This window comes from Fundulus heteroclitus, chromosome 2 (genome assembly GCF_011125445.2).
Source record: "Fundulus heteroclitus isolate FHET01 chromosome 2, MU-UCD_Fhet_4.1, whole genome shotgun sequence".
Taxonomy (NCBI): domain Eukaryota; kingdom Metazoa; phylum Chordata; class Actinopteri; order Cyprinodontiformes; family Fundulidae; genus Fundulus; species Fundulus heteroclitus.
The window spans coordinates 39,581,614-39,609,256 of NC_046362.1; the positions used below are offsets into that span (position 1 = coordinate 39,581,614).

The 27,643-nt window shown below is 45.7% G+C and overlaps 3 protein-coding genes across 4 annotated transcripts in view; 1 reads left to right on the top strand and 2 right to left on the bottom strand.

The window, feature by feature from the left end:
- Positions 1-1,581: 1,581 nt before the first annotated feature.
- LOC105931613 (ADP-ribosylation factor-like 2 binding protein) lies at positions 1,582-5,275 on the top strand. Its single transcript, XM_021320555.2, has 7 exons — positions 1,582-1,719; positions 1,880-1,950; positions 2,537-2,598; positions 2,723-2,829; positions 2,905-2,990; positions 4,483-4,579; positions 5,048-5,275. The coding sequence occupies exons 2-7, from the start codon at positions 1,922-1,924 to the stop codon at positions 5,138-5,140; spliced, it is 474 nt and encodes a 157-aa protein (XP_021176230.2). The 5' UTR covers positions 1,582-1,719; positions 1,880-1,921; the 3' UTR covers positions 5,141-5,275.
- A 270-nt stretch (positions 5,276-5,545) lies between these two features.
- Positions 5,546-14,824, bottom strand: LOC105931402 (plasmolipin). Its single transcript, XM_012870071.3, has 4 exons — positions 14,386-14,824; positions 7,550-7,726; positions 7,368-7,475; positions 5,546-5,892 (listed from the first exon to the last, which is right to left on the bottom strand). Exons 1-4 carry the CDS (start codon positions 14,548-14,550, stop codon positions 5,785-5,787), a joined length of 558 nt encoding a protein of 185 aa, XP_012725525.2. The 5' UTR covers positions 14,551-14,824; the 3' UTR covers positions 5,546-5,784.
- Positions 14,825-17,211: 2,387 nt separating this feature from the next.
- Positions 17,212-27,643, bottom strand: part of plcg2 (phospholipase C, gamma 2) — a 42,286-nt gene continuing 31,854 nt past the window's right edge. For both annotated transcript variants that reach the window (XM_036126942.1, XM_036126945.1), the window contains exons 25-33: positions 27,378-27,550; positions 25,419-25,521; positions 20,797-21,000; positions 20,240-20,379; positions 20,061-20,169; positions 19,820-19,987; positions 18,935-19,023; positions 18,709-18,863; positions 17,212-17,826 (exon numbers count right to left, since the gene is read on the bottom strand). In XM_036126942.1, coding sequence (XP_035982835.1) covers positions 17,784-17,826; positions 18,709-18,863; positions 18,935-19,023; positions 19,820-19,987; positions 20,061-20,169; positions 20,240-20,379; positions 20,797-21,000; positions 25,419-25,521; positions 27,378-27,550 — 1,184 coding nt within the window. In that variant the 3' untranslated portion in view covers positions 17,212-17,783. The remainder of the gene's footprint in view (positions 17,827-18,708; positions 18,864-18,934; positions 19,024-19,819; positions 19,988-20,060; positions 20,170-20,239; positions 20,380-20,796; positions 21,001-25,418; positions 25,522-27,377; positions 27,551-27,643) is intronic.

Below are 27,643 nucleotides of genomic sequence, written 5' to 3' on the forward strand. Positions count from 1 at the left end.
GGTGTAAAAAAGTAAGAATTAAACAAAGCAGGGCATAAATGCCTCCTTGTCTGACTCCATTAGCAACCTGAAAAGGTGCCGACACGCTGTTGGCCTCTTCACCTGCACAGCCTGGTTAATAGCAAACGTCTCACTATACGGTCATATTCAGTAAATTACATTATTAAAAACTTATTTCAGTAACTCGGTTCACTCAGGGAAACACGTTATATAGATTAACTCAGACTGATGAGGTTTTAAAGCCTTTATTTCAGTAAATTATTTTTCAACTTCAGCAAATAAAAACAATTTAAGATCAGAATATTGCATCAGACCAATAAAAATTTTTTTATTCATGCAGGAATGGGGGTTTAATCAAAAGTATGTTTAATACCTGCTTAAAGGTTGTTGTTTTCTTTTACAAAAGGTACTTTTAATCTGGCAAACAAGGCTTTTAGAAATGCATCTTCTAGTTTATTGAATGACTGTTTTTAGACAAACCAGCTGGAAACAGTTGTGAAAATAGTTTTCTGTGGTTTACTTGATCAAAAGCCTTGGAGCATCACATAAAACCAGTGGAGTTTTCCCTGTTAAATGGTAAATGGCCTGTATTTGGGTGGAGCAGTGAATTTGGGGTTTCAGTCCTGGAGGAGACTGCTGCCTGGCCAGAGGTCCAGAAGACGTCATCAGCAGCGTTGACCAGGAGGGGAACCGCAGGAGGTCCCTGCTGAAGACCTTCACAGTTCTGGGTCCAAGCAGACGAGCAGAAAGTTGAGTGGAAGGAAGAAGTGCTCCAGGAGAACTGCAGCCTGCAGAGGATTGTCAAGAACCTGGAGGAGCTTCACCAGGAGGGGACTGAAGCTGGACTGGTGCCCCCAGAGCCGCTACGCACAGAGGAACCCGACACGTGGGCCCAACAGGACAGGAACCGGACCGCTGCTCCATGGTCCAAAGTCCTGCTTTCAGATTAAAGCAAACTCTGCATTTCCTTTGGAGATCAAGGTCCAGAGTCTGGAGGAAGAGGAGAGGCCCAGAAGCCACGATGCTGGAAGTCCAGAGGGACGTTTCCACAGCCGGCGATGGTTGGGGCGCCATGTCATCTGCTGGTTCTGGTCCACTGGGTTTCTGAAGTCCACAGTCAATGCAGCCACCTAGCAGGAAGTTCTGGAGGACTTCATGGTTCCCTCTGCAGACGAGCTGCATGGAGCTGCTGGTGTATTCTGCAGCAGCACCTGGTACCGGCCCACCCTGCCAAGTGCCAATGGTGCCCCCCCGCCCTAACCCCGCCCTGACTTACGTCCAAGGCGGGAGCGAGCACAGACATCATATATACCATAATGTCTACGGGAGCGAGCACAGACATCATATATATACCATAATGTCTACGGGAGTGAGCACAGACATCATATATATACCATAATATCTACGGGAGCGAGCACAGACCTCATATATATACCATAATGTCTGCGGGAGCGAGCACAGACATCATATACGTAGATAATGTCTACGGGAGCGAGCACAGACATCTTACATACCATAATGTCTACGGGAGCGAGCGGGATGTAAATGTAAAATGTAAGTAGGAACCAAACGCTGAGCAGCGCTCTTTCCACCGGACGGGTTTTAGCGGCGCACACGCCGCGCAGCTCCTGTTTCCTTGGCAACAAGCGCTCACCTGTTGATCATCAAACGGCTCCCGTTGATTTAAGCAGAACCAGAACCAGAACCTTCAGGAAGCAGGTGAGTGAAGCGGGGTCCACATTGGTTTAAACAGCCTTGATCCATCAGAACATGTTCTGCTAACATTTGGACTTTAGCGCCTTAAAGACGATCAACCTGTAAACACTTCCGGTTCGTTAGTGTCTGTTTATAATATAACGTCTATGTGTGTTATCCTCAGGAACCGAACCGTTCTCTGGTACCGCCGCAGGAACCGGTCCACATGGAGGAAGAACTTCTCGCTGTGTCATGGTGGGTTCGCTGCGCGCCTTTAGAACAGATCAGCGGTTCAGAACCGAACCGAACCGAACCGGCCGCTCAGTTCTGGTTCCGGTCCAACCGGCCTTTCTGGTTCCTAGTTAGTTTCGCTCCGAAGATTTCAGACTAAAAACAGATTCAATCATCCATCATTCCTCCATCCATCCATCCATCCATCCATCCATCCATCCATCCATCCATCCATCCATCCATCCATCCATCATTCCTCCATCACTCCATCCATCCATCCATCCATCCATCCATCCATCCATCCATCCATCCATCCATCATTCCTCCATCATCCATCCATCATCATCCATCCATCACTCATCCATCCAACACCCCCCCAGCTTGAAGCTATGATCCCAGCATCTTTGTCTCTTCTCTCCCTCCCTCTCCCCCTCCCTCTCCCCCTCCCTCCCCTCCCTCCATCCCCCCCCTCCCCCCAGCTTGAAGCTATGACCCCATCATCTGTGTCTCTTGTCTCCCTCCCCCTCCCTCCCCTCCCTCCATCCCCCCCCCCCCCCCCCCCCAGCTTGGATCTATGACCCCAGCATCTGTGTCTCTTGTCTCCCTGCAGCTCCTCTGCAGCAGAATCTGCCTTCGACGCTGTGATTGGCTGCATCCTGGAGATCCTCATGGGTAAATAAAGGAGAGCTGGGAGGAGGTGAAGCTGCTGAATGTGCAGCTGCTTCTTCTCATCATCATGACCACCAACATATCTGATCGTTCCCGGCGTCCTGTACTGATGCTACCTTTCTTTCAGAGGAGGACTTCCAGCACCTTCAGCAGAGCTTCATGGACCAACACTACCTGGAGTTTGATGACTCTGATGAGAACAAGCTCAGCTACATGTCGATCTTCAGCGAATACGTCAGTGGAGATATGGCGCCGTGAATTACCACCTGATTGGTTAACAGCTGCATCACTGACCTCGTTGTTCTGCAGGTGGACCTGCTGGAGAAGCCTCTGGAGCGCTACCTGATGAAGAGGATCCCTGGATTCAACATGAACACCTTCACAGAGCTTCTCATGTGAGCGGTGCCTTCAGATCAGGCTACGGAAGCCCAGAGCGGCCAATCCGGCAAAGCAAACAGCTGCTTTTATGTTACAATGTGACATAATTTTTATTCTATTATGTTATAATGTGACAATAATAATTATTCTATTATGTTACAATGTGACAATAATAATTATTCTATTATGTTATAATGTGACATAATAATTATTCTATTATGTTACAATGTGACAATAATAATTATTCTATTATGTTATAATGTGACATAATAATTATTCTATTATGTTACAATGTGACATAATTATTATGTTACAATGTGACATAATTATTATGTTACAATGTGACAATAATAATTATTCTATTATGTTACAATGTGACAATAATAATTATTCTATTATGTTATAATGTGACATAATAATTATTCTATTATGTTACAATGTGACATAATTATTATGTTACAATGTGACATAATTATTATGTTACAATGTGACATAATTATTGTATTATGTTACAAAGTGATATGATACAAAGTTTTACAAACTTTTGTTTAGAACGGTCACACACATTTAACTTACTTCAAAGTGTGTTTATTTTGGTATATTAAAAAATTATTATTTGTCATTTCTTTACCAATTTTATAGCCTGTGGATGTGCAATAATAATTGTCTAAAACATCTCGTTTGCTTTATTGATTCTTAATATAAACACTGAGCATAATAATATCTACATAAATATAACTGATATCTGTCTTCCCACCACTAAAGTAACACTAAAATACTTTAGATTAGTGTTCAATATTTTCACATATTTAATCCATCTATTTATGACTTTTATATCTGATAATTGAACTCAGAAATATTTAAACTTCCAATACCTGGAAAATCCTCCAAATTCATTAACATTTTAAATAAAAGAGTAAGTGTGTAGTTCCTTTGATAGTGCAGTAACTGAGTAACTTACTGGGAGAAGTAACTAGTAACTATAGTTACTGTTTTACATAACTAACACCGGTCCCCACATAGTTTTTCTTTTATTTCCTTTTCATCTGGTTTTATTTTATCTTGGCCTAATATCTGTTATTTTGATAGAATTTTAAGATGTGAATATTTTTATGTTTTCTATGACTTTCTCTCCCTTATTTCACTCTATTGAGCTGCAGGTTGTTTTAACTGCGTGTGTGTCTACAGTGTGTTCTGTCGGTTGTCTGGTACAAAGACTCATCTGACTTTAATCATATTTACCTACAGCTATAAATGCCTATTACATTTTTTACATTGTTTTAAAACCTGTAAAATGGTTTTGTTTTAACCTGATGTGTGATTTGCATTGAGGTGATATTGTTCAATCATGAAACAGATATTGTGAGATCTTAATGTGCTTCTAAGCGCTCTGAGCTTCTGGACAGGTAGATCCATGCACCTGTTGCCCTGCAGTGTTGAAGTTGACCACCAGGTGGCGGATTGCTGCTTGGAGCAACTCGACTGACAGAGTTTCTCATTTTTTTGCAGGCAGCACAGAGAAGAAGTCCCAGATGTGGTCTTTGACATGCTGCTGACCTTCACAGACTTCCTGGCCTTCAAGGAGATGTTTGTAGAATACAGAGCGGTGAGAAGGACGACATTTATCACCGTATAATTATATTAACGCTGCAGCTCATCACTTCACATATTTTAACACGCTGACATGCAGCTGGTGTGGAAATACTTGAATTCATGAACAGCTTTAATTAATTTTCCTGCACTGCTAGAAAAAGACTTTGTGTTGGACTTTAACCTGGAAAATGACAGAAATATGGAAAATGACCAAAACTGTCCTTTAAAACTGATCTGAGGAAGAAAAGAACGTTTCAGAGGCAAAAGGTCATAAAAGAGACCAAAAGCACAGAATCGTCCATGGCTTCCTCACAATCCTCTGCAGGTCTCATTTCAGACTGACCGGTCCGGTTCAGGTCCAGTTCTAACGGATCTGAACCGGACCAAAGCGATAAGGCAGAACCATCAGGGTTGATCATGTGACTACGGAAGCCCAGAGGGCGGCGTTGAGCCACTGAACCACTGCTCGGTGTGTTTTCAGGCTAAAGAGGGTGGAGGTTTGGACCTGAGTCCGGGTCTGGTGGTGACGCCTTTACGCCCTGGGGGCCCCGCCGGGCCCCGGGGCCACCGCTGAGCTCCATCTCCTGCGTCTACATCCTGGCTGACGTCTGTGGGTCCTATGATACGAACATTTTATAAACTTAGTCTGTGAGTCCTGATCTGTAGAATAATCCTCACGTGTTTACGTAATAAATCATTTTTATTCTAACTGTGGAACGAGTCGTTTCTCCATGGATCTCCTCTTTATCTGTGGCTCTGGGGGAACCGGGGAAGGAAGGAGGGAACAAGCGTCCTGGACGTCCCTGAAGAAGCTAAACCTTCAGGCTGAACTTATTGCTCTAACTTATGACATTTAAATAGTTTTCTCTGCTTAAATTTATGCTCATAATGGTAATTTTAATATTATTTAAAAATGTGTTTTAAGATTTTTCCACATTGATGTGAAATTTTCAACAATCAGTTAAAATATTACAAACGATTAGCAGCTGTGAGTCCTTTATTGTGAAAACCGCACCACAAACTTCCTGTCCAGAAAGTAACCTTTAAGGGGGGGGGGGGGGGGCTGATTCAGGTTAGATTCGTCTGGATTCAATGAAACAGGAAGTCAACATGAGACTCAGATTAATTCCTGGTAAACTTTGTTCACAAGTGGATGAAGGTGAATTTGGAGAAATCATCTAAAGCTTGGCTCAGCCTGGAGGAGAACCTCCCTGGGTTCTAGGTGGGCACCGTGCTGCTGGCTGCATTTCCTCCATCGCCCCTCCAGTCCAGGTAGGACAGGTAAGCACTGGCGCCGTACAGCAGAGTCAGCGCCGCCCCGAAGAACTGCAAGGAGACAGGAGGAGAAACATCAGCAGATCCCCACGGAGCTGCAGAGAGAACGCTTCAGAACATCAGCAGAGGTCTCAGAACATCAGCAGAGGTCTCAGGACATCAGCAGAGATCTCAGAACCTCAGCAGATGTCTCAGAACATCAGCAGAGGTCTCAGAACATCAGCAGAGATCTCAGAACATCAGCAGATGTCTCAGAACATCAGCAGAGATCTCAGAACAGCAGCAGAGATCTCAGAACCTCAGCAGAGGTCTCAGGACATCAGCAGAGATCTCAGAACATCAGCAGAAGTCTCAGGACATCAGCAGAGGTCTCAGAACATCAGCAGAGGTCTCAGAACGTCAGCAAAGATCTCAGAACATCAGCAGAGGTCTCAGGCCTCCACCCATCGCTGCCTTCATGGTGGCACCAGATCTTCCAGCTACACAGCACTGAAGGAACTGGCTGGATCCATCCTGGAGAACCAACCAAATTCAGGAACGGAGCAGAACTTCTCTGGGGTCAGATGTCCGTCTTCAGGATGGTTGGCTCCACATCTACAGCCACCAGCTGCTCCTCCTAGGTTCCAGCCCTCACCCATGAGATACGGACCATGACTGAGAGAACCCGGTAGGAGACCCCGGTAGGAGAACCCGGGGCGGACCCAGAACCTCATGGAGACAGCTAGGAGCTCCACGATCAGCTGAGAGTGGAGCTAAACTCGTCCTTCTGCCCAGGAACACCTTGGTCTCCTCCAGAACCAGCAGGAGAACATCTGGTCTCCTTCCTGGACCCATCAGTCACCTGATGGACCACCTGAAGGGCTCAGTGGTCCACCTGACCATCCCTGACTCTCTGGAGTGAGGCCGGTTCTGGAGGCACCAGCTAGCGTTTAGATGTTCCTCTGGTTGGATCTTCTGGCTGATCTCCATGTCTGTGGCTGAGGACAACCTGCAGGAAGACGGTGGTGAGCCGCGGCTGATAGGAGGATCTCCTGAACCTTTGAGCGGCTGTAAAAGCAGGCGGACTTTAGTCTGCTGCTGTAAAACGCCGCGGTTCTCCGTGTGCTGCTCGGGTCCAAGACTCAGAACCCTGAGACCATCGGCAGGAGGTCCAGGGAGAGGTTCTGGATCTGCTGACGTCCTCCTGACATGACCTCACAGCTCCAGCTTCTACAGGCAGGAGATGTTCTGTAGGAACCTCTGCAGACCAGCCTCTGAGCGTTTGGGTCAACCGGACTCAGCTCAGGGTTCTGCCCGCCTCAGTCTGGACCCATCAGTGCCTGACACCTGCTCAGAACCGCTGTAGACCGGACCTTCTGGTTCTGAGCCTATTAGCCCGATGTGAGACCTTCTGGAGGACATGTGAGGCTGCTGCAGAGAGAACGCAGCAGAACCGGGCCGGCGCCACAGAACCGGGTCAGCACCACAGAACCGGGCCGGCCCCACAGAACCGGGCCGGCGCCACAGAACCGGGCCGGCGCTCTTACAGCAGCAGCTCCAAGGTGTCCTACGTAGGCGCTGTTGGCCGCCGTGGCTGCGTTGGCGATGAAGGCGGTGAGGTAGAGGAGCGCGGCGACGCCGTTGTACATCATCACCTGTCAGGAGACAGAGACGAAGGTCAGGGCGGTACCGCGGCGGGTCCAACAGAACATGCATAGGTTCCGCCTACCGTCACGGCCCAGGGAACCACGGGGAGTCTCTGCGGGACGCTGAGCAGCAGGGCGAGGAAGAGGAGGGTGGAGAAGATCCACAGCGTGACGGCCACAAACATCACCCAGCCGTACGCCGCGCTCACCGCCAGGTAAGGCGTGCTGGCCACCAGCGCCCAGTGGAGAACCCCCGCCACCTGCAGAACAGAGGAACACCGGGCAGAGTGAGAACAGGTTCCACGGGGGGAACCAGAACCTCCCTGCTCACCCAGCACAGGTTCTGGTTCCCCCATGGCTCCTTCACAAAACATGGAATAATCTGTCCATGGAGGAAAGAAAGAGCGCCCTGTTAGACTGAGATAAAGGAACCTGTGGTTCCCCACACTCTGGTGGGATCTGGATTATTTTAGAACCTGGAAAAGACCCGATTAGTTGGACGTTCCAACCTCTGAACTGTGCTGGTGCTGTGACTGCAGAACAAGTTCCTCCATCATGGTTCCTCCATCATGGTTCTGTCCCTCATGGTTCCTCCATCATGGCTCTGTCCTCCATGGTTCCTCCATCATGGTTCTGTCCATCATGGTTCCTCCTCCATGGTTCCTCCATCATGGCTCTGTCCTCCATGGTTCCTCCATCATGGTTCTGTCCATCATGGTTCTGTCCTCCATGGTTCCTCCATCATGGTTCTGTCCATCACGGTTCCTCCATCATGGTTCCTCCATCATGGTTCTGTCCCTCATGGTTCCTCCATCATGGTTCCTCCATCATGGTTCCTCCATCATGGTTCTGTCCATCACGGTTCCTCCATCATGGTTCCTCCATCATGGTTCTGTCCCTCATGGTTCCTCCATCATGGTTCCTCCATCATGGTTCCTCCATCTTGGTTCCTCCATCATGGTTCCTCCATCATGGTTCCTCCATCTTGGTTCTCCTTCAACCCTTCCAAGCAGCCAGACTGGTCCAGGGTCACGGTCTTCCTGCTCTGACTTTGGGCTGAACCTGCTGGACGTCCATCCTGGAAGGCTGGCAGGAGCTGAGATGTTCTCCTCCTGGGATCATCTTCTTCTCTGCAGGATGATGGACCTCAGATGGTCTGGTGATGACCTTTGAGCCCTCCCAGGTTGATGGACAGCAGGAGTTGCAGCTCTGAAGTCCTTGCTGATGTCTTTCCATCCTGGCGCTGTGCTAACACCAAACTGTGGAGTCCAGAGCTGCTCACCTTCTGGTGATGAATCAGTGAAGCCATTTTGATTCCTGGCTGCTGCTTCCTGTCTAAAATGATGTGGATGTTTTTTTTACAGTTCCACTTTCCACTGACCACAACGGAGGGATTTCAACGTGAAATGGAGGACCTTAAAGCCTGACGTGTCTCCTCTAAGAGTCTCTGCATCAAGAAGAAACCTTCTGGAAAAATGTCAGTTCTTCTCCTCTCCCCTGGGTTCTCTTTGTCCTATGAGAACAGACATAACAGGACGCTTCATTAAGTATGCAGAGATCATGTTTCTGTTTTTACACCTGACACTCGTACGCCACACGGCTCTCCTGGTGACCTCTCCACACCTTAGTCTTCTGATCTTTCAGGTCAAAAGCTCCACATTCAGACTAAAACAGCCCACACTACCCTCAGATCTTCAGCAACAGCGGAGTTCTGATGAGTTGGCGACATTAGTGCATGAAATCCACAAAGGCAGCCATGTTTAAGGCTCAGTAGAAGCCCACTGTAGTCCAGCTCTGCTCCCATGGTCCACTGGACTTTTTGGGCTCATCGTTGATGAATGTAGGATGAGGAGCGGGACGTTTGAAACATGAGACTCAGCGCTACTCCCTGATGAGACCCTCGAGGCAGAAGAAACCATCCAGTTTATTGCATCTTCACCATCCAGAGATGTTAATTAGATCTTCACCATCCAGTGACGTTAATCAGATCTTCACCATCCAGTGACGTTAATCAGATCTTCACCATCCAGTGACATTAATCAGATCTTTACCATCCAGTGACATTAATCAGATCTTCACCATCCAGTGACATTAATAAGACCTTCACCATCCAGTGACGTTAATCAGATCTTCACCATCCAGTGACATTAATTAGATCTTCACCATCCAGTGACGTTATTTAGATCTTCACCATCCAGTGACGTTAATCAGATCTTCACCATCCAGTGACATTAATTAGATCTTCACCATCCAGTGACGTTAGTCAGATCTTCACTATCCAGTGACATTATTTAGATCTTCACCATCCAGTGACGTTAATTAGATCTTCACCATCCAGTGATGCTAGTTAGATCTTCACCATCCAGTTAATTAGATATTCACCATCCAGTGACGTTAATCAGATCTTCACCATCCAGAGATGTTAATTAGATCTTTACCATCCAGTGACATTAATCAGATCTTCACCATCCAGTGACATTAATCAGATCTTTACCATCCAGTGACATTAATCAGATCTTCACCATCCAGTGACGTTAATTAGATCTTTACCATCCAGTGATGCTAGTTAGATCTTCACCATCCAGTGACGTTAATTAGATCTTTACCATCCAGTGATGCTAGTTAGATCTTCACCATCCAGTTAATTAGATCTTCACCATCCAGTGACGTTAATTAGATCTTCACCATCCAGTGACGTTAATTAGATCTTCACCATCCAGTGACGTTAATTAGATCTTCACCATCCAGTGACATTAATCAGATCTGCACCATCCAGTGACGTTAATCAGATCTTCACCATCCAGTGACATTAATCAGATCTTCACCATCCAGTGACGTTAATTAGATCTTTACCATCCAGTGATGCTAGTTAGATCTTCACCATCCAGTGACGTTAATTAGATCTTTACCATCCAGTGATGCTAGTTAGATCTTCACCATCCAGTTAATTAGATCTTCACCATCCAGTGACGTTAATTAGATCTTCACCATCCAGTGACGTTAATTAGATCTTCACCATCCAGTGACATTAATCAGATCTGCACCATCCAGTGACGTTAATCAGATCTTCACCATCCAGTGACGTTAATCAGATCTTCACCATCCAGTGACGTTAATTAGATCTTTACCATCCAGTGATGCTAGTTAGATCTTCACCATCCAGTGACGTTAATTAGATCTTTACCATCCAGTGATGCTATTTAGATCTTCACCATCCAGTTAATTAGATCTTCACCATCCAGTGACGTTAATTAGATCTTCACCATCCAGTGACGTTAATTAGATCTTCACCATCCAGTGACGTTAATTAGATCTTCACCATCCAGTGACATTAATCAGATCTGCACCATCCAGGGACGTTAATCAGATCTTCACCATCCAGTGACGTTAATCAGATCTTCACCATCCAGTGACATTAATCAGATCTTCACCATCCAGTGACGTTAATCAGATCTTCACCATCCAGTGACATTAATCAGATCTTCACCATCCAGTGACATTAATCAGATCTTCACCATCCAGTGACATTAATCAGATCTTCACCATCCAGTGACGTTAATCAGATCTTCACCATCCAGTGATGTTAATTAGATCTTTACCATCCAGTGATGCTAGTTAGATCTTCACCATCCAGTTAATTAGATCTTCACCACCCAGTGACGTTAATTAGATCTTCACCATCCAGTGACGTTAATCAAATCTTCACCATCCAGTGATGTTAGTCAGATCTTATTATGTTATTTATCCATTATTCTCTATCTCAGTGCTCTTCATATCGTCTATATACCGTATAGCAGATCCAGCTACCTCATGTTCATAACATCTTAAATATATAGTTTGTTTGTGTTTGTGCACCTTTACATCACTCCCACCTCCAACATGAGTATAATAACAACAATGGACATAAGATCTCCTCCTGCAGCCTTTGCACTCTGCTCAGAGCTCCGTTGCATTGTTGCCTGGATCTGTCCGCTTGTTTTTAGTGTTCAGGTGTGTTTTCTTTACAGATTTCTTACTGCATTATTATGTTATTGTGTAAATACACACAGAAAGCATTGTGGTACGTGTCCCCACACCTGGTAGAAAAGGCTGATTCTGGTTTGCCTATTTTCCATCACAGCAGGCAGGTTTGGTCTCTCAGCCCCTAGGTCTGACACTCAGATTCATCGCTGCAAAAAGGGAACTAAAAGAAAGTAAAACATTTTTAAATTATTGTATTTTTCTTTGATTTGAGCAGGTAAATAATCTGCCAAATGAGAATGAGTTCTTTACCCCTAAATGTTTACCTTGTTACTATTTCAAGGGCAAAAATCTTATTCCATTGGCACTTAGTCTTAGTTACCTGCTCAAATCAAAGCAAAATACAATAATTTAAAAATGTTTTACCTGCTTTTAGTTCCGTTTTTGCAGTGAAGGGATCTCTAGCAGCCCCTCCACCCACAAGTTATCGCTATATGCAGATGATCTTCTGTATGTCACAGATCTGGCTACGTCTATCACCAAGTTTATTTTACCACAAGATTACCACAAAAATTATCTGTTTGTCGACAGCTGCCATGTGTGCTGCTAACGACCCCCCCCATAACGAGGCAGAAATAAATGGTGTTGAAGAAATAAATGGGGAAAATAATTACTCAGGAAGAATAAAACAGACATACATATTAAAACATGCACATAAATAAATGCATTTAAAGATAAGAAGTTAATAAATACAGTTGAACATTATAAAGAAAAATAAATTAATTAATTATTACAAAGTTAAATGAAGAAGCTGATTAAAAGAGATATTTACATTTGTGACTCATTGCATAATTTAATTACTGCATACATTTATTTATTTGCTGTATTTTTTGAGTATCTATTTATGCTTATTTATTTATTGTGCATTATTTATTTCTGTACTTAGTTTTAAATACGTCAGAGTTGTTCCTCCATACTTTTATCATCCAGGTAAACAAGGGAGATCTTTTCACTAATGCAGCGTTTTCAGCCATTCATCTATTCCTCATATTTGGGTTCTTTTCAGGTAAATTTGCAGTGATTGTTAATAAATGGTAGATTTCTTATTTGTACAGTAGGTATCAAGATGGCTGCTGGTTCTGCTGGTTCTGGTTCAGGTTCTGATGCCCTGAACCGGACCTTTCAGCAGAACAGTAGTCAGACGGGACCCAGACGGATCAGCTGCTCTCCAGGGGACGAAGATCTCTGAGACCTTCAGTCCTCCATGTGGATGGGACTGCAGGGGGGGGGGGGGGGGGGGGGGTGGTCATATGATTGTCACACCAGAACCGTGACGCTTCCTGGCTTTATGAGCCACGACTGCCGTTTATAGAGCATAAACCAGAGCTTGTTAACATTTCAGTCCTGTCTTACCGAATGAACTGTGTAGATATAAAACGTTTTATCAGGCTTCTGTGAAGATAACAGGACTTTAAAGGGTTAATCATGAAGCGTAGTCGCCCATTTACTCGTGTCTTCATAAAGCTGAAGAAGATTCACTCAGACGTTCTGCAGAAATGCGGCTGGTTTATATTTAAAGTTAAAAACTCAGATCTGAAAACATGTTTTCTCAACTTCTTGCGTCTGAACGGCTTGAGGGACCGTCTAGAGATATCTGCAGGAACATTCTAAAACGCTTAACGTGAAAAAGCTTAACGTGGAAAAGCTTAACGTGGCTTAAGGTAGGAAAACAATGAGGAATCATCACCAAATTTCTCTTTCATATATTGCTCCTAATAAGCACATAAACCCAAAGTCCAATTATTATGGACGTTATATGACATTAAGCATTGCTGCTTCATTGAGGTCCAGAGACATATTAAAAGAAAAAAGCTTAACGTGGTTCAATGTAGCCTACCTAAACAACGCTCAGTGATCACCAAATGTCTCTCTCATATTTCTCATCATGTCCACGTAAAACTATAAAAAATATCGAACCCACGTTAAGCTTTTTTCTTTTAATAAAGGCCTTAAATGAAGCAGCAACGCTTAATGTCAGATAACGTCCATAATAATTGGACTTTGGTTTTGATTTTTTGACAGTTTCATGTGCTTACGAGGAGCAATATATGAGAGAAATTTGGTGATCAGTGATCGTTGATTAGGTTCATTAAACCACGTTAAGCCTTTTTCTCGCCATAGACGCCAATGAAGAAGAAAACGTTAATGTGAGATATCTTCTATAATCGTTGGATTTCGGATTATTTATTTTTGACAGGCTTAAGTCTTCATGACAAGATATGGCCATGCGAAATTTGGTGATGATTCCTCGTTGTTTTCCTACCTTAAGCCACGTTAAGCTTTTTCACGTTAAGCGTTTTTAACGTTAAGCGTTTTAGAATGTCCCCTATTGGAACACGTGGAACCATGATCTAAACAGGTTCTGCTCACTTTAAAGCAGGAACACTGCAGGTGAGACGAAGGTTCCCCTGCAGAGCCATGGATGCTCGCTGAGCGGCTGAGAGGCTGAGAAGCAACCCAGACTCTCCTGACTCTGCAGGGAAAGCAGCTGAAGCGCTTCGATGAGACAGAAGTCAGGGCTTCACGCCGTCCACCTCAGGTGTGAGAGCTCGGCTGCGTCATCGTTGGTCTCCGTGTTGTCCTGTGATGGACCTGTCCCGGGGAGCTGAACCTGTCCCGGGTCCAACAGGGAGCAGAACCAGCCCCTCCCCTCCCACCCTGCATGGTTCAGCAGGTGTGGAAGTGGACTGGCTGTTAGGGCAGCCATCAGCTGTGGCTCTGGGCACGCTAAAAGAGTTTTCTACATTTTCTGCTTCAATCAGATGTGATTTCCTTTAGAACCCCCCCCCCCCACAGCAGCAGGTGTGTGAATAATTAGTCAGAACCGCGGACGGTGCTGGACTTTAGCTAGCGGTGATAAGGTGTCACTGAGCAGCAGAGCAGGGAGAACGGTTCTTACTGTTTCAGCCACCATCAGCATGGCTGGGACGCTTCGCACAAACGACACGTCCACCCGGGTCGTGATGCCGGCCATCAGCCCCCGGAGGCCGGTGCCCCCGTGGGGGGGGCTCTGGGAGTGGGGGGAGCTGGTCTCGGTGGTGACCTTGGAGGGGAAGTCTGCCATGATCCTGTCGCTGCTTCAGGTACCGCCAGCAAACTCCTCCCGCCTGCAGCAGCCCGCGAGGTTCGGATCAGAACCGACCCGGTTCTAAAGATGAGAGCAAATTCCCAACGGCTGGCAGAACCCGACAGGAAGCCTCAGGTCTCCATCCGTCAGTCCTCCACCTGCTCTGACAGGTGTCCAGTGGTGGCGTGGAGACGGTCCCTCCTCTTCTTACACTCACACAATAACTCACAACATCACAGTAACACAACAACACAATAACACAGTAACACACACTGACACACACACTGACACAGGTTGCATCAGGTGCTCTGGCCTCTGCCTCTTATTACCTTTCCCTCCCTGAGGCACCTCCCATATGGCTCCCAGGGGCCACTCACCTGGGTAACTCGTTAATGATTGAGGGACAACAACGCACACATTAGTCTAAAATCCTGGATGAGGTGGGCGTACCTGAGGGGGGGGGGGGGGGGGGGGGGGGGGTTAAGAGTGGGGCCTGGAGGCTGGATCATTTTAATCCTCGTTTTAATAACGGAGGATGATAAATTTTCTCTGTAAGCTGACTTGCTTGTAAGTGGCGAGTAGCTAACGCTGTATTTTTCAGTATTTCTACAGATCTGCATGTATTCTATGTAAATGCGTGTCCCTTTTAAATAAATAAACTAGAGAACTAAGCCTGCATTCATTCCTCTATGGCCTCACCCTAAACCTAATCGACTCAGCAGACCTCACCTTTACATCAAAGTCCTCTCCTAGCAGTAAAATGGGTAAAATAAACTCTGACAGCTGCAGCTACCACACAAGACTGAAGCCACGGCGCCCTCTGCTGCAAACCTCTTCATGGTTAGAGCTTTTATTTTGAAGGCAGAGTCAACCCCTCAACAGAGACAGCCGCTCTGGATTAACAGTAAAATTGATCTTGGCTCTACAGAGGAGGGGGGCGTTGGTGCTTCTAGACGATTCTCAGACTCCCATAAAGCTTCTGATGTCCTTAGTCAGTGATTTAATATCAAAACTTTCTCTTTTAGAAAGCACTTTAGCATCACCGTAGGATATTAGAGAAAAACAAGCTGTTGGGACTCAGATATCTTTATTATTTTGTAATCTGTCTTGTTTCTCAAACTGTAAGTGGACTGCTGGTCGCCGTGCTTGTAGTCTCTGATGTTTCTGCACACGTTACCTGGATTGCTGCTGCTGAGGTGGTCCTCCATGCTGCTTTGTCTTCTGGACCTCTAGTCCTGCTGTAGGCCACTATGTCTCCTGATGTGAACGCTGCATCCTGGACCTTCAGCAGGAACCGAGCGGTCCTCCCATGGTTCTGGTCAGGACTCTGATTGTGTTTGTGGGAGGACAGCAGCAGTGGATCTAGGACAGATGATGTCCTCCAGATCAGCGTCCTCTTTAAACTGTTCAAAGTGTGTAAAGCTGAGCTTCTTCAGTCCAAACATGAATGGTTCTGGTTCTGCAGATCAGGGGTTTGTAGGCAGGGATCAGGTCCACAGAGATGAGATCTGATGCAGCGAGGAGAAACTAAACTACAGACACATGAACGCCTGGAGCAGCAGGAGGTTCTCTGGTACCTCCAGAACAAAGGAGACACTGCTGAGGACAATGAGGTCCAGATGTTGGACAGGGAGAGCAGATGTTAGAAAGAGGCTGAAAGAAGCCATCTTGGTCCAAAGAGCAAAGCCATCAGTGAACAGAGGAGGAGGATGGAGCTTCAGCTCCTCAGAGTTTACAGCTCGGTCCTCCATCACGTTCCAGAGAGATTACATCAGCATCTCATCATGGTTCAGGAGACCAAGTCCTCCACTCACACCAAGCAGCAGCTTCTAACCACCAGGACAGAGATGGTGGCTCACTGGTTCTGACCTGGACTGGTTCTGATCTGCTGCGGTTGGTCATGGTGACATTTAGACGGTCAGAGATGAGAACCACCACAGAGGACCAGGTTCTCCTGCAGGTCCAGCTGCTCCAAGCACCTTTTCACAGGCTCCATCAATTAAGCTCATTTTTATGTAGTCACCCTGTCTCTGGACCTGGGCTGGTCCTGACACACAGACCCGGTTCTGATGAAGGCCCGGCAGAGACTGGACCTCCTGCAGCAGCTCCAGAAGTCCAGCCTTCCCCAGGAGCTGCTGCTCATCTTCTCCTTCATCATTCAGTCTGTGTTCCTCCATCTCTGAGAGGTTCGGATCATCAGAACAGAACCGGTCCACAGAACAGAACCGGTCCACAGAACAGAACCGGCCCACAGAACAGAACCGGTCCACAGAACAGAGCCGGTCCACAGAACAGAACCGGTCCAAACTGCATCGACCAACCAGGTCTGCAGAGAGGACCATCAGGCTGAGCGTCCCTCCATCAGAACCAGAACAGGTCCAGGACCAGGAGAAGCTAACATCTCTGCAGAGCCACATCCTGGTTAGACTTTCTCCTCCAGGTGGCGCTGCAGAGCGCTGCTTGCTGAGACCAGCCTCCATGGAGACAGGTTCTGCCCCCAGCCTGGTTCTGATGGACCCTGAACAATAAGAACCAGATCCTTTCTGATTAAAGTGGATTCTGTGATTATCTGAATGGCGTTAACTCCGTAAACCAGAACCTGGATCATGGATCTACGCCAACACACACTTGGTTGTTGTATTGAAACAAAACAGCACGTCAGGTAGAATTTTAATAATTTATTCAGCTAGGAAAGGCAGAAAACACCAAAGTTTCCCACAGAGCAACGTAAAAAACGAGTACATTGAAAGGAGGAATAATGGCTAAAGGTGAAATAAGCACTCTTTATTAACTCAGCCATGGTGAAGGCTTTAGAAATATCATCTGCATCCATTCTAGCATTGCAAACATTCTGTTTGTGTGGTTTGGTTCAAGTTGACCTGATTTCAGACCCTAAAGGAAGAAAAGCATCAGAACGAACGGCCATCGGCACAACGAGCTCCCTGACGCTGCGCTGGCGTTCAAAATAAATACAGCAGGCAGTTTGAATCCACGCGCTCCACAACACCAGTAACATTCCCCCAAACATCTCCAGACTCCTGAAATGTTTCCATACCTGTAAAAATATAAGATCCTTCAGAGGATTTGAGTCTAAATAAATAGTATTTGCTGGTAACATCAGATTGTTGCCATTTGGTTGCAATGATTTCAGTCCTGGCAGGAAAAGCTTAAACCGTTCAGATCCTGGTCCGTCTGGAAGAACTTCAGTCTGCAGCTGGGCAGACGAGTCCTCAGGAGTAAAACTTGCTGTTGTTTATCTTCTTCTCCTTTGACCTGCAGTGGAACCATCAGAGGAAAAGAGTTAGTTCTACAGCAGAACGTTCTGCAGCCGCTGAAGAACATCAGAGCACCTCAAAGCTTCTAGTCAGAGTGGCTCATGTTACCCTGAGCTATCTCTATAGTTATGCTGCTATAGGCTTAGGCTGCTGGAGGACATCAGGGTCTATTTCTCTCTCTCTGCTGAGTTCTCCTACTGCTCTCCAATCTGCATTGTTTGTTGTTATTTCAACTTTTAACTTTTTGTTCTCTGTCATTTTTCTCTTCATAGAAGGTACACCTGGTCTGGCGTTCTGTTAGCTGTGACATTGATCATTAATGGCGTGTATTAATTGGTGCTATCTGAATAAAACTGAATTGAATCAGTGCTACCTGTACAGAAATCGGAGACTTTTGATTGAACGTAGAGTTATATGTTAATAATGAATAATAATAGAATATAATAATAAAATATTTGACCACGTGTTGCACTGGTTTCAACACATGATGAAAGCAGAGGCAGTTTTCTCTGTGTTGGTCCCTCATGGGCACCTTTGCTCTGGGGAATACTGTATCCTGAATATTATTCAAGGTGTTGGTTGTTCCTGTAATTCTTTATCAGCTGGTTCTGCTGTTCTTTATATCTCTCTCTGCAGGTGTAGAAGCAGACTCAGAGGATGTTATATCACTCTCTCCTTTTCCTCTCCTCTTTCTCCTTTTCACCCTTTTAGCATTTTGTCTCTTTCTCTCCTTTTTTCCTCTTCTACCTGTTTCTGTGTCCATAGAACATGAAATAGTCCCAGAATAGATTCTAATAAAGCTTCTTGCATTTATAAATCAAGCAGAGCTCTATGGAGAAAGCAGGAAGGCTCCACTGGTGAACAGAAACAAGTGATGAACCTGTGCCTCTCGCTGGACTCCCTGATGAGCTGGTTCTGAGGAGGAGGCGTGGAGCGCTGCAGGTTGCTGTGCGTGTCGTACAGGAAGGGCTCGCTGTGCTCGGCCTGCTTCTTCCTCAGCTGGCTGGAAGACGAGTACAGCTCCTCCTCGGCTTTCTAAACGGGAGCAGAGAGTCAGGAGGCGGCAGCGGCACGCAGGAAGGTTCGCACTGAGCGCGCTCACTCACCCCCGCCTGCTGCACGCTGATGTAGACGAGCAGAGAGGCCAGCTCCAGGTTTTCACTGTAGCCGTTCTTCAGAGGCACGGAGCGGTACCCTGAGCAGAGAGCAAAGCTCCGGGTTTACCCTTAAACTGATAAAAATTCATTAGAAGCAACACGTGAACCTCTCTGCTGTGGCAGAGAAAGGAGAAATACTAGATCATCTGCAGCTGCTCTCTGTTCTGCAGGTTAAGACTTTATCTCTCTCTCTCTCTCTCTCTCTCTCTCTCTCTCTCTCTCTCTCTCTCTCTCTCTCTCTCTCTCTCTCTCTCTCTCTCTCTCTCTCTCTCTCTCTCTCTCTCTCTCTATATATATATATATATATATAACTAAACAAGAGGAAAAGATCAAATCAGAGATTTCTGTTCATTTATTTCCTTTTATTCTGCTCATTTTGTTTTTTTAATTCTTTGTGATTTTTCTGAGTTTTTAACCACCACCATCTGAAGGTGATGATCCTATTTTGTGTAATTATTTGTATTTGGTGGATTTTGAGCAGATCGTTTCTGTTCTGTGTTGATCTAATCTACTTCCTGCTTTATTTTGTAAGGTTTGTTCTTCTTAGCTGGACTTTGCGTTACCAGGAAGGATCGATGCTCGCTGATTCTCAGCATCACAAGCTGTAGTCAGCTCAGTAACTGCCATCTTGTCCAACCAGACCGCTTCCTGTAATTATTGGGATGCTTCCCTTCGTTAAGCAGAACGAGCATTTAAGGTCCAGATGGTCTGTGTTATGCGACAGAACAAAGCAGAACCTGCAGAACCTGGTGTGTTTCTTGTTTGTGAGGAAGTCACTGAGGTGATTCTCCAGCAGAACTAGAGACAGAGGCTGTGTGCACCGAGCCGTCCCACCTGAGCGCAGGCCTTTGACAGGAAACGTGGCCTGAGCCAGGAAGTTGGGGTCTGAGAACATGTCTTCCTCGTTGACCACAAAGCGGAGGAAGGTGAGCTCCGGCTCGTAGACGGTGAACTCCACGGGTTCTGCTGGGGCTTTCCACACCGGGTTCAGACCGTTGTCCCCTGCAGACACAGACATGTTAGGCAGCAGAGCGGCAGGAAGTCCCTCAGACATGGCAGAAGAGCTGCTGCTCACGGTAAACGATGGTCTTGAACTTCTCCTCTGAGTGTCCACACAGCTCCACCTCCACAAACGGGCTGGCGATGCTGCGGCCGGGTTTAGGGAGGTGCCTGGCGGCGATCACCTGCAGCGCAGAAAGGTGCTGCTGTGTTGCTGCTCCGGGCATGCTGGGAAATGGTGTTCCAGGGAATTACCTTGATTCTAATGTTGTACTTGACTTTCTTCTTCTCCTGGTGGGGGTCGTAGCTGTCGGTGCGCATCATCTCCGGCTGCAGCACGTAGCCGGTGTGTCCGTTCAGGCTGAAGAGGGCGCTGTTCAGCTGGGTGTATTTATCTGGGAGCAAACACAGCTGCATGTCAGCTTCCTGCAAACCACCGCTGCTATTCTGGACCTTCATCAGACGCTGGAGCTCGTCTCACGATTCAGGCCCAGCTTTCTCTTCTGGACTGAAAACATTCTGTTTTTATTCTAGATTTCAAACTCCTCCACATCAGAACCTTAACCAGAACCAGAGGAGCCATTTTACAGCAAAACGCTCGTCTCTAAAGCAGGAAGTGAGTCCATATATGGCTGATGATGTAACATCTGGATCCAGAGGTCTGATGGACCTTTGATCCAAAGCAGCAAACAAATAATTCAGCGCCAGATGCAGCAGCAGGACGATCGGCAGCAAAACAACCAAAGTGGATCCCGTTGGTCAGGGTTAGGCTTCTTATTGGCTGGACTGGAGCAGAACATGAAGCTTGGTACCTGCAGTCTGGTAGTTGAGCGCCACCATGTGGCAGCCCACGGCCCACAGTGGGTAGGGGTCGTAGTTGGAGGACTCCACTCGCTGGCCTTTGGGGTAGACCCGGCTCAGAGCGCTGCGGTTGTAGCGCAGGAAGGCCTTGGTGCGGCTCTTTCCGGGGATCTTGTTCTCCACGAAGGAGCGGATCTGCTTGTAGTTGTAGCTGTCTGCACGGAGAAAGGAGAGGAAGCGTCAGCTGGAGGGTCTGGGTAATAAACACAAGGCTCTGAGAGCTAAACGCTGAGGCTGCAGCAGCTTCTAGACACAGAAGATGCTTCTGCATGAGCTGCTAAGCCACATGGAGACTCTGCAGACATCTCAGGAAATATGAACTCAGATTATAAACCTTCATAAACCTCAATGAAAACATAGAGCGAGCTCCAGATAACCGACCCGGTCCATGCAGAACCTCTGCTGGTTCAGCTTATCACGTCCTTCAACTCTGAATTTTACCAGGCGGCATGCTTGACTTAAAAACATAGTTCTAAGCCAGGGGTGTCAAACTCATTTTGGTTTAGGGGCCGCATTCAGCTTAATCTGATCTCAAGAGGGCCACATGAGTAAACTCATTGCAAGATTAAATAGAACCAATAAAAGTGGACTTGTTGTTGATTTTTATATTAAATTAATTCACTTTTACACAATATATTATGAATAACCTCAGCGTTTTTAAGAAAAGTATGCGCAATTTCAACAATACTTTTACTCAGTTAAACATTTACTTGTGCATTATGCATAAGAACTGATCACAGTGATTGTACAATGTTGAAAAACATTTATTCACATTTTTTGGAACTTAAAAACACTGTCCTGCATGACAAAATACATCAAACAGATAAAAATTAAGAAATTATTTAAAATTTTCCACACCTGAAGCTTAATCTGCTGATTAAAACACAGCGCCCCTCGTGGACAATATAGGAACTGCAGATTTTCAATTAAACGAAGTACATGTTTTTTCAATAATTGTTTTATCATTCTCTTCCTTTTATCTCCTCTTTCTTTCACTTTTTGTTTTTTTCTTCTTGTTCTTCCTTTCCTCTCCTACTTTCCCATTGTAGTGTCCATATCATTTGAGATATTCCCCACATGAATCATAATAAAACTATTCACATTCATAAATCAAGCGGAGCACTATGGCAAAAGCAGTTCTGCTCCTCTTGTGAAAGTCAAATCTGATGAGCTCTTTTTGGCATTAAGACAACAATGGCTGGGCAACGATTAAAATATTTAATCGCGATTAATCGCATTGTATTTACAAACTCCAAGAATGAATTCAAAAGTAGTGTAAAGAGCACTTTTATTTTAATGTTCTGCTGCCATATGAACAAAAGTGTTGTAACATTTGTAGCACTTATTTTATACTGGATATTTTCAACCCATCTATTGAATTTAGTGCACTAGTTGATCTTTTCTTCATAAGAGAACAGCAAGCACTGCAGCCAAAATATGGCCTTTTTTGACCTGCTGTATATTAGCCGGTCCCTAAGCTTGATGTATCATGAAACTGTTGACCTTTTGGGTTTTGTGGTTTTTATTTTATTATTACAATTTAATAATAATAATAATAATAATAATAATAATAATTATAGTGTTTTTTCGCTAATCCACCTCTTATATATTTCAATCCTTATGTAATTTTGTCTGTGTTGTGTGCACCTGCCTGTTGCTTTAATCCTATAAATTTCCCCGTCGTGGGATAAAAAAAGGATTAGCTAATGTTATCTTATCTTAAATAACACTTTTTAATATATGTACTGGGTTCTTTCAAGGTCTTAATTACATGTTATGTGTGGGCTCCAGTAACATCCATCCATCCATCCATCCATCCATCCATCCATCCACTGATCTACCTGGATGTTCCCTGGAGGACTGAAACGCCTCAGTCAGAGACGTCAGTCTGTGGGTCTGTCGGGGCAATGAGAGAAGTTTCGTCTCCTCTCTCCGTTTCTGGGGCTCGACGTTTTCATGTTTTTTCACGTGCTTAGATAAATTTGCTGTGTTTCCACTGAAATGAACCGGCTTTTTACAAAACATACAGCTTGATTTCATTTACGGTATTAAAATAAAGCCAAACGGTGCTACTTCCTCTGTTCATGTTTTTTCGCTGCTGCGTTCTCTCTCAGCTGTTTGTGTGTTAAGTTTGTGTGAGAGCTGAGTGGGCGGGCCAGGCTGAGCCTGCGTGCTGATTGGCTGGCGCCGCTGAGCCATGTACGAGAGGGGAGGGGGAGCGGGAGAGTGCTGCCGTGACAGCGCGCTGCAGTCAGCGCCTGCTGACTGACACTGACTGAAAGCATATGAGCAACATGCGTTAATGCGCGATAAAATAAATATCGCCGTTAATAGTCTAATGAATTAACGCGAAATTAACGCGTTAACTTGCCCAGCCCTAGTATATATATATATATATATATATATATATATATATATATATATATATATATATATATATATATATATATATATATATATATATATATATATTTTTTAATAATGATAATGCATTTAGCCACCGGGCCGGACTAAATTGTTCGGCGGGCCGGATCCGGCCCGCAGGCTGTATGTTTGACACCCCTGCTCTAAGCCAATCTAACATCATAAAAGTCTCAAAGGTTAAAGGCGTGCGGCTCAGCCTGGTGTGCAGCTTGACGCCCCCCCCCCCCCCCCCCCCCTTCGTTAACAGTTGTGGTTTGGAGTGGCAGCAGCACAGGAAGTCGTCTGGTCTTCAGACGGCTCTCCTTGGGTCACATCCTGTTTGTTCAGCCGCTTGTTGCGACCTTAAACACGTAAAAGTTGCTCCGTGACGAATGAAGGAAAACGCTCAGAGCTTCAAACATGGCTGCTGCAAATGAACCCGCTCTGAGGATACGGCACAACTCTCTTATTATTAGAGAACACAGCTGTATGGGAATAGCCTTAGGGTTCTGCAGCGGTTCTGCAGCGGTTGTGCAGCGGTTCTGCAGCGGTTCTGTCTGTTCTCTTTGAGGCATTTAGGCTCCCTGCTGCCTTTATCTTCACCTTAAACAGAAGCACGCCTCCAAAGATTTACTTCTGCATTTCACTGGGAGCAGGTTCTGATTTCCTTTCAAAAGTCCAGTTAGCAGCTGCAGGTTCTGGGCTGGACTTGCATGGTTCCTAGAGTTCTGGACGGGTTCTCCAACCGGGGAACCTAACAGGTCCTGCAGCGTTCAGCGGTCCAAACGGCAGTAAAGATGAGCTGCCGGGCCTCCAGCACAGAACCGTTCAGAAGACAAAATATATATTTATCATATTCAGAGGTTTTCATGACCAAAAGTATTCATACCCCTGGGACTTTTTGCCATTTGGTCACAACAACTCCAAACTTCAGTGTATTTAATCTGTATTAAGGCTTTTTACTGGACCGACACGTTTCTGTTGACTTTTTAGGCAAATCCATCAGGATTAGGAGCTGAGAGACCGACTGGTTCAGCTGAACTAAACGATGGCAGCAAAGCCTTCTGGGATGTAAGGACGCAGAGGACGCAGCGGACGCAGCGGACGCAGCGGACGCAGAGGACGCAGAGGACGCAGAGGACGCAGAGGACGCAGAGGACGCAGAGGACGCAGAGGACGCAGCGGCAGCCTGTCAGTCTTATATGTGTTTGTCGTGTTTTGGTACGTTTTGGTTGAATAACAGGAGTTTTACCTCTAAATGTGCAGCGGTGTGAACATTTCTGGGCTCAGCGGTGTGAGACAGACCAGCAGGCGTCGTCGTCATAAAGTGGAAGGAAAGTGACTGTGTGGCATTTGTTTTAAACCCCGCTGAGTCAACTGAGAACATCCGCTTTTAAATTATCCCACAATTCAGGTCAGGACTTTAACTAGGCCGTTCTAACCCATAAACCTGCTTTACTCTAACCTGTCCTATAATACCTTAGGCTGCAGGTTCAGGCTGGTTCTGCTGGTAGGTGAACCTCCACCGGTCCTGCAGGTTTTCCTCCAGGATTGTCCTGATTTAGCTTCTATCACCTCTGACCAGCTTCCCTGACCCACAGCATGATGCTGCCACCACCGTGTCTCAGTGTGAACGCTCATCTGCCTCCACCCACTGGGGCTTAGACGATTCCAAGTGCAATTATACTAAAATGAAGAACTTTTATTGTCACCGCGTGTCACACAAACTTTATGCACAGAGTAGAAGGTGCTGCCTGGTTCTGTTCATTAAGAAGCAGCTGAAGACCCGCTGGTTCTGACGGCTTTTAACTAGTTTTTAACTAGTTTTTAACTAGTTTAATGCTTTTATGTTGCATTTATGCTGTTTTATCTTTTTCATCTTTTTATTTTGTGTTGTATGTTTTTTTAGTGAAGCACTTTGTGGTTTCCTGTGAGAGGTGTTATATAAATAAAGTTGATTTACTCCCTAACATACTGAGGGGAAATCATCCCATGTGTGGTTTAAGTTATCGGGTTAAATGGCTGCATTCAGGTGTCTGTCACAGTTTCTGAAGTTTTATCTGAAAAGATCTTAATGCGACTGATTAATGAGCAGCTTTCAGCCAGGTAACCTGTGAGGGATCTAGAATAATGCGTGGCTGTGTGCAGGTCCTGCATGGTGTGCTTTTACCGAAGCGGTCCTTCTCCTTGCTCTGAGGCTGACAGTAGACCACCAGGTCAGACATCTCCATGGCCACCTCCGCCTTCTTCTCCACTTCCTCCTGTTGTCTCATCTGGGTTTGGACAGAAAGAACAACCACTTCCTGTTTGTACAGTCACACCAACCGCCCACCAGCGCCATAACCACAAAGATCTTCAGTTAAAGTGCAGGGCCCTTCAGACAAACAGCCAGCATCTGTGATATATTATATTATAAAATAGACCTGTTCATGGTCTCACCAGGTTCTTTTATCTGATAATGTGGTGGTTCACCTATATTTTACCGTATTTAATCTAAACGGCAGAGGGAACCTCGTTTGTTCTCTCACACAGACATTAAATAAAAAGCATCTGTAATAATATATCAGCGTTGTGTTCATCTCATCGGTGGAGATCGTGCTGTAATGCAGACGCGTCTTTGCTGACACATTTTCCCCTAATCACTCATTCTTTCCACTCTGAGCCTGCAGAGACCGTTTATCTGTAATCTCCATCATAACCCACTTTGCAGTCCAGTCTCTGTAATCTCATAAACTCTTACAATATATATTCTGATATTTTTCTATATTCTAGTCACTTCAGATGTTTCAGTAAAATCTTCTGTTTTATTTTGTTGTTCGTGTTTTTTCAGCCTTTCTGTCTCCTAGTCACTCGGGACACTTTTCAATCGTTGTGCTCTTTCATAAAGGTTTAGCACAAAGTTCTTATTGCTAGAACTGGGTTCAAGCTGGTTCTGTAAAATCCAGCTTGTTCTCCCAGAGTCAGAGAACCAGATCTTTGTCTCATCATCACGTCACTTTAAACTCTTCCATTAAGTCTGAATTTCTCTTGTTTTATGCAGAGCTTCTCACGTTTTCTTCCATTTAAACTTTCAGATGTTTTATTCAACACCAAGTGGTTCAGATTCCAGCTGGAAAGTAAATTCTGCTTAGATTTAATTTGTTTTAGTAAATTCTGCTTAGATTTAATTTGTTTTCAGGTCTTTAAGACATAGAAGTGTTTTCTGCTCCATGATTACTGTGAATAAATATAGTGTGACTGCAGTAAATCACATCCACCAGCAGGGGGTCACTCTGACTTATTCTGCATCCATCTCTGGTCCTATATTTAGTTGGGCCGGGCCGGCTGGGCCGGGTCGGGTCCAGGAGGGAAACCCAGACCTCCCTCCGCCCCGCGGCGTCCTCCAGCCCATCTGGGGAACATGTGGGAAACGTAGTCCCTCCAGGGACTTCTGGAGGTCGTCCTGTCGTTGTGCCCTTGGGCAAGGCACCTGCATTCAGAGGGTGGCGCTGACGTCTGGCAGCCTCGGTCAGTCTGGGCCAGAGCAGCTGTGGCTGCTGGCAGCTCACCACCGTCAGGCTGTGGATGACTGAACTGTGACTTTAACTAGTTAAAGTTATACTAGTATGAGCCGTTTACCAGTTACCATTAACCGTTTACCGTTTATCATTTATCATTTACCGTTTAACGTTTACTGTTTAACGTTTACCATTCCCTCTGTCTCCCCAGAGTTACTCTGGTTAGGTCAAAGGTTATAATCTTCTTATATTTTAAAATTCAAAATGGCCCAAACTGGGAACCACAGTCAGTAGAAAGAGGAAGTCAGAATATTCCAGCAAATCACACCAGAGTATTTCCATGATTAATTAATTTACACACTAAATAATTTACCGGCCATGCGCTGGTTTGTTTCCTGGCCTGCTATGGAAGTAGGCTGTGAATGATGATGAGCCAGCTGACCCAGAGTCTTTACACTTTCTGGGCAGAACCGCAGCAGTTCTTCATGTTTTGGTTAAAGGCGTTTTTCTCTGTGAAGCTCCCTGGTGCTTCATGCAGGATCTTCTCCACACTCACACCTGTTTTCCTTTTCACCTGTCACAGCTTCAGGGTTTCACCTCCTTACAGGAGCGATACGGCAGCACAGCCTCACCTCCTGCTCCCTGTTGTACTGCTTGCTCTGCTCCCTCTGCGATATGCCCCAGGCCATCTGGTACCACTCGTACAGCTCCTCCAAGGAGTCGGTGGCCAGGTCAAACTGCACGCTGTCCTGCTCCTTGTTCTGCAGGGTCAGCACATGCGGCTTCCCGTATTTACCGTTCTTCACTGCGGACAGAGAGGGAGAGACACGCGGTGAGGTGCAGACAACCTGAGGTGGACATGGAGACCAGCTTAACCTGGAGGTCTGGATACTTCAGA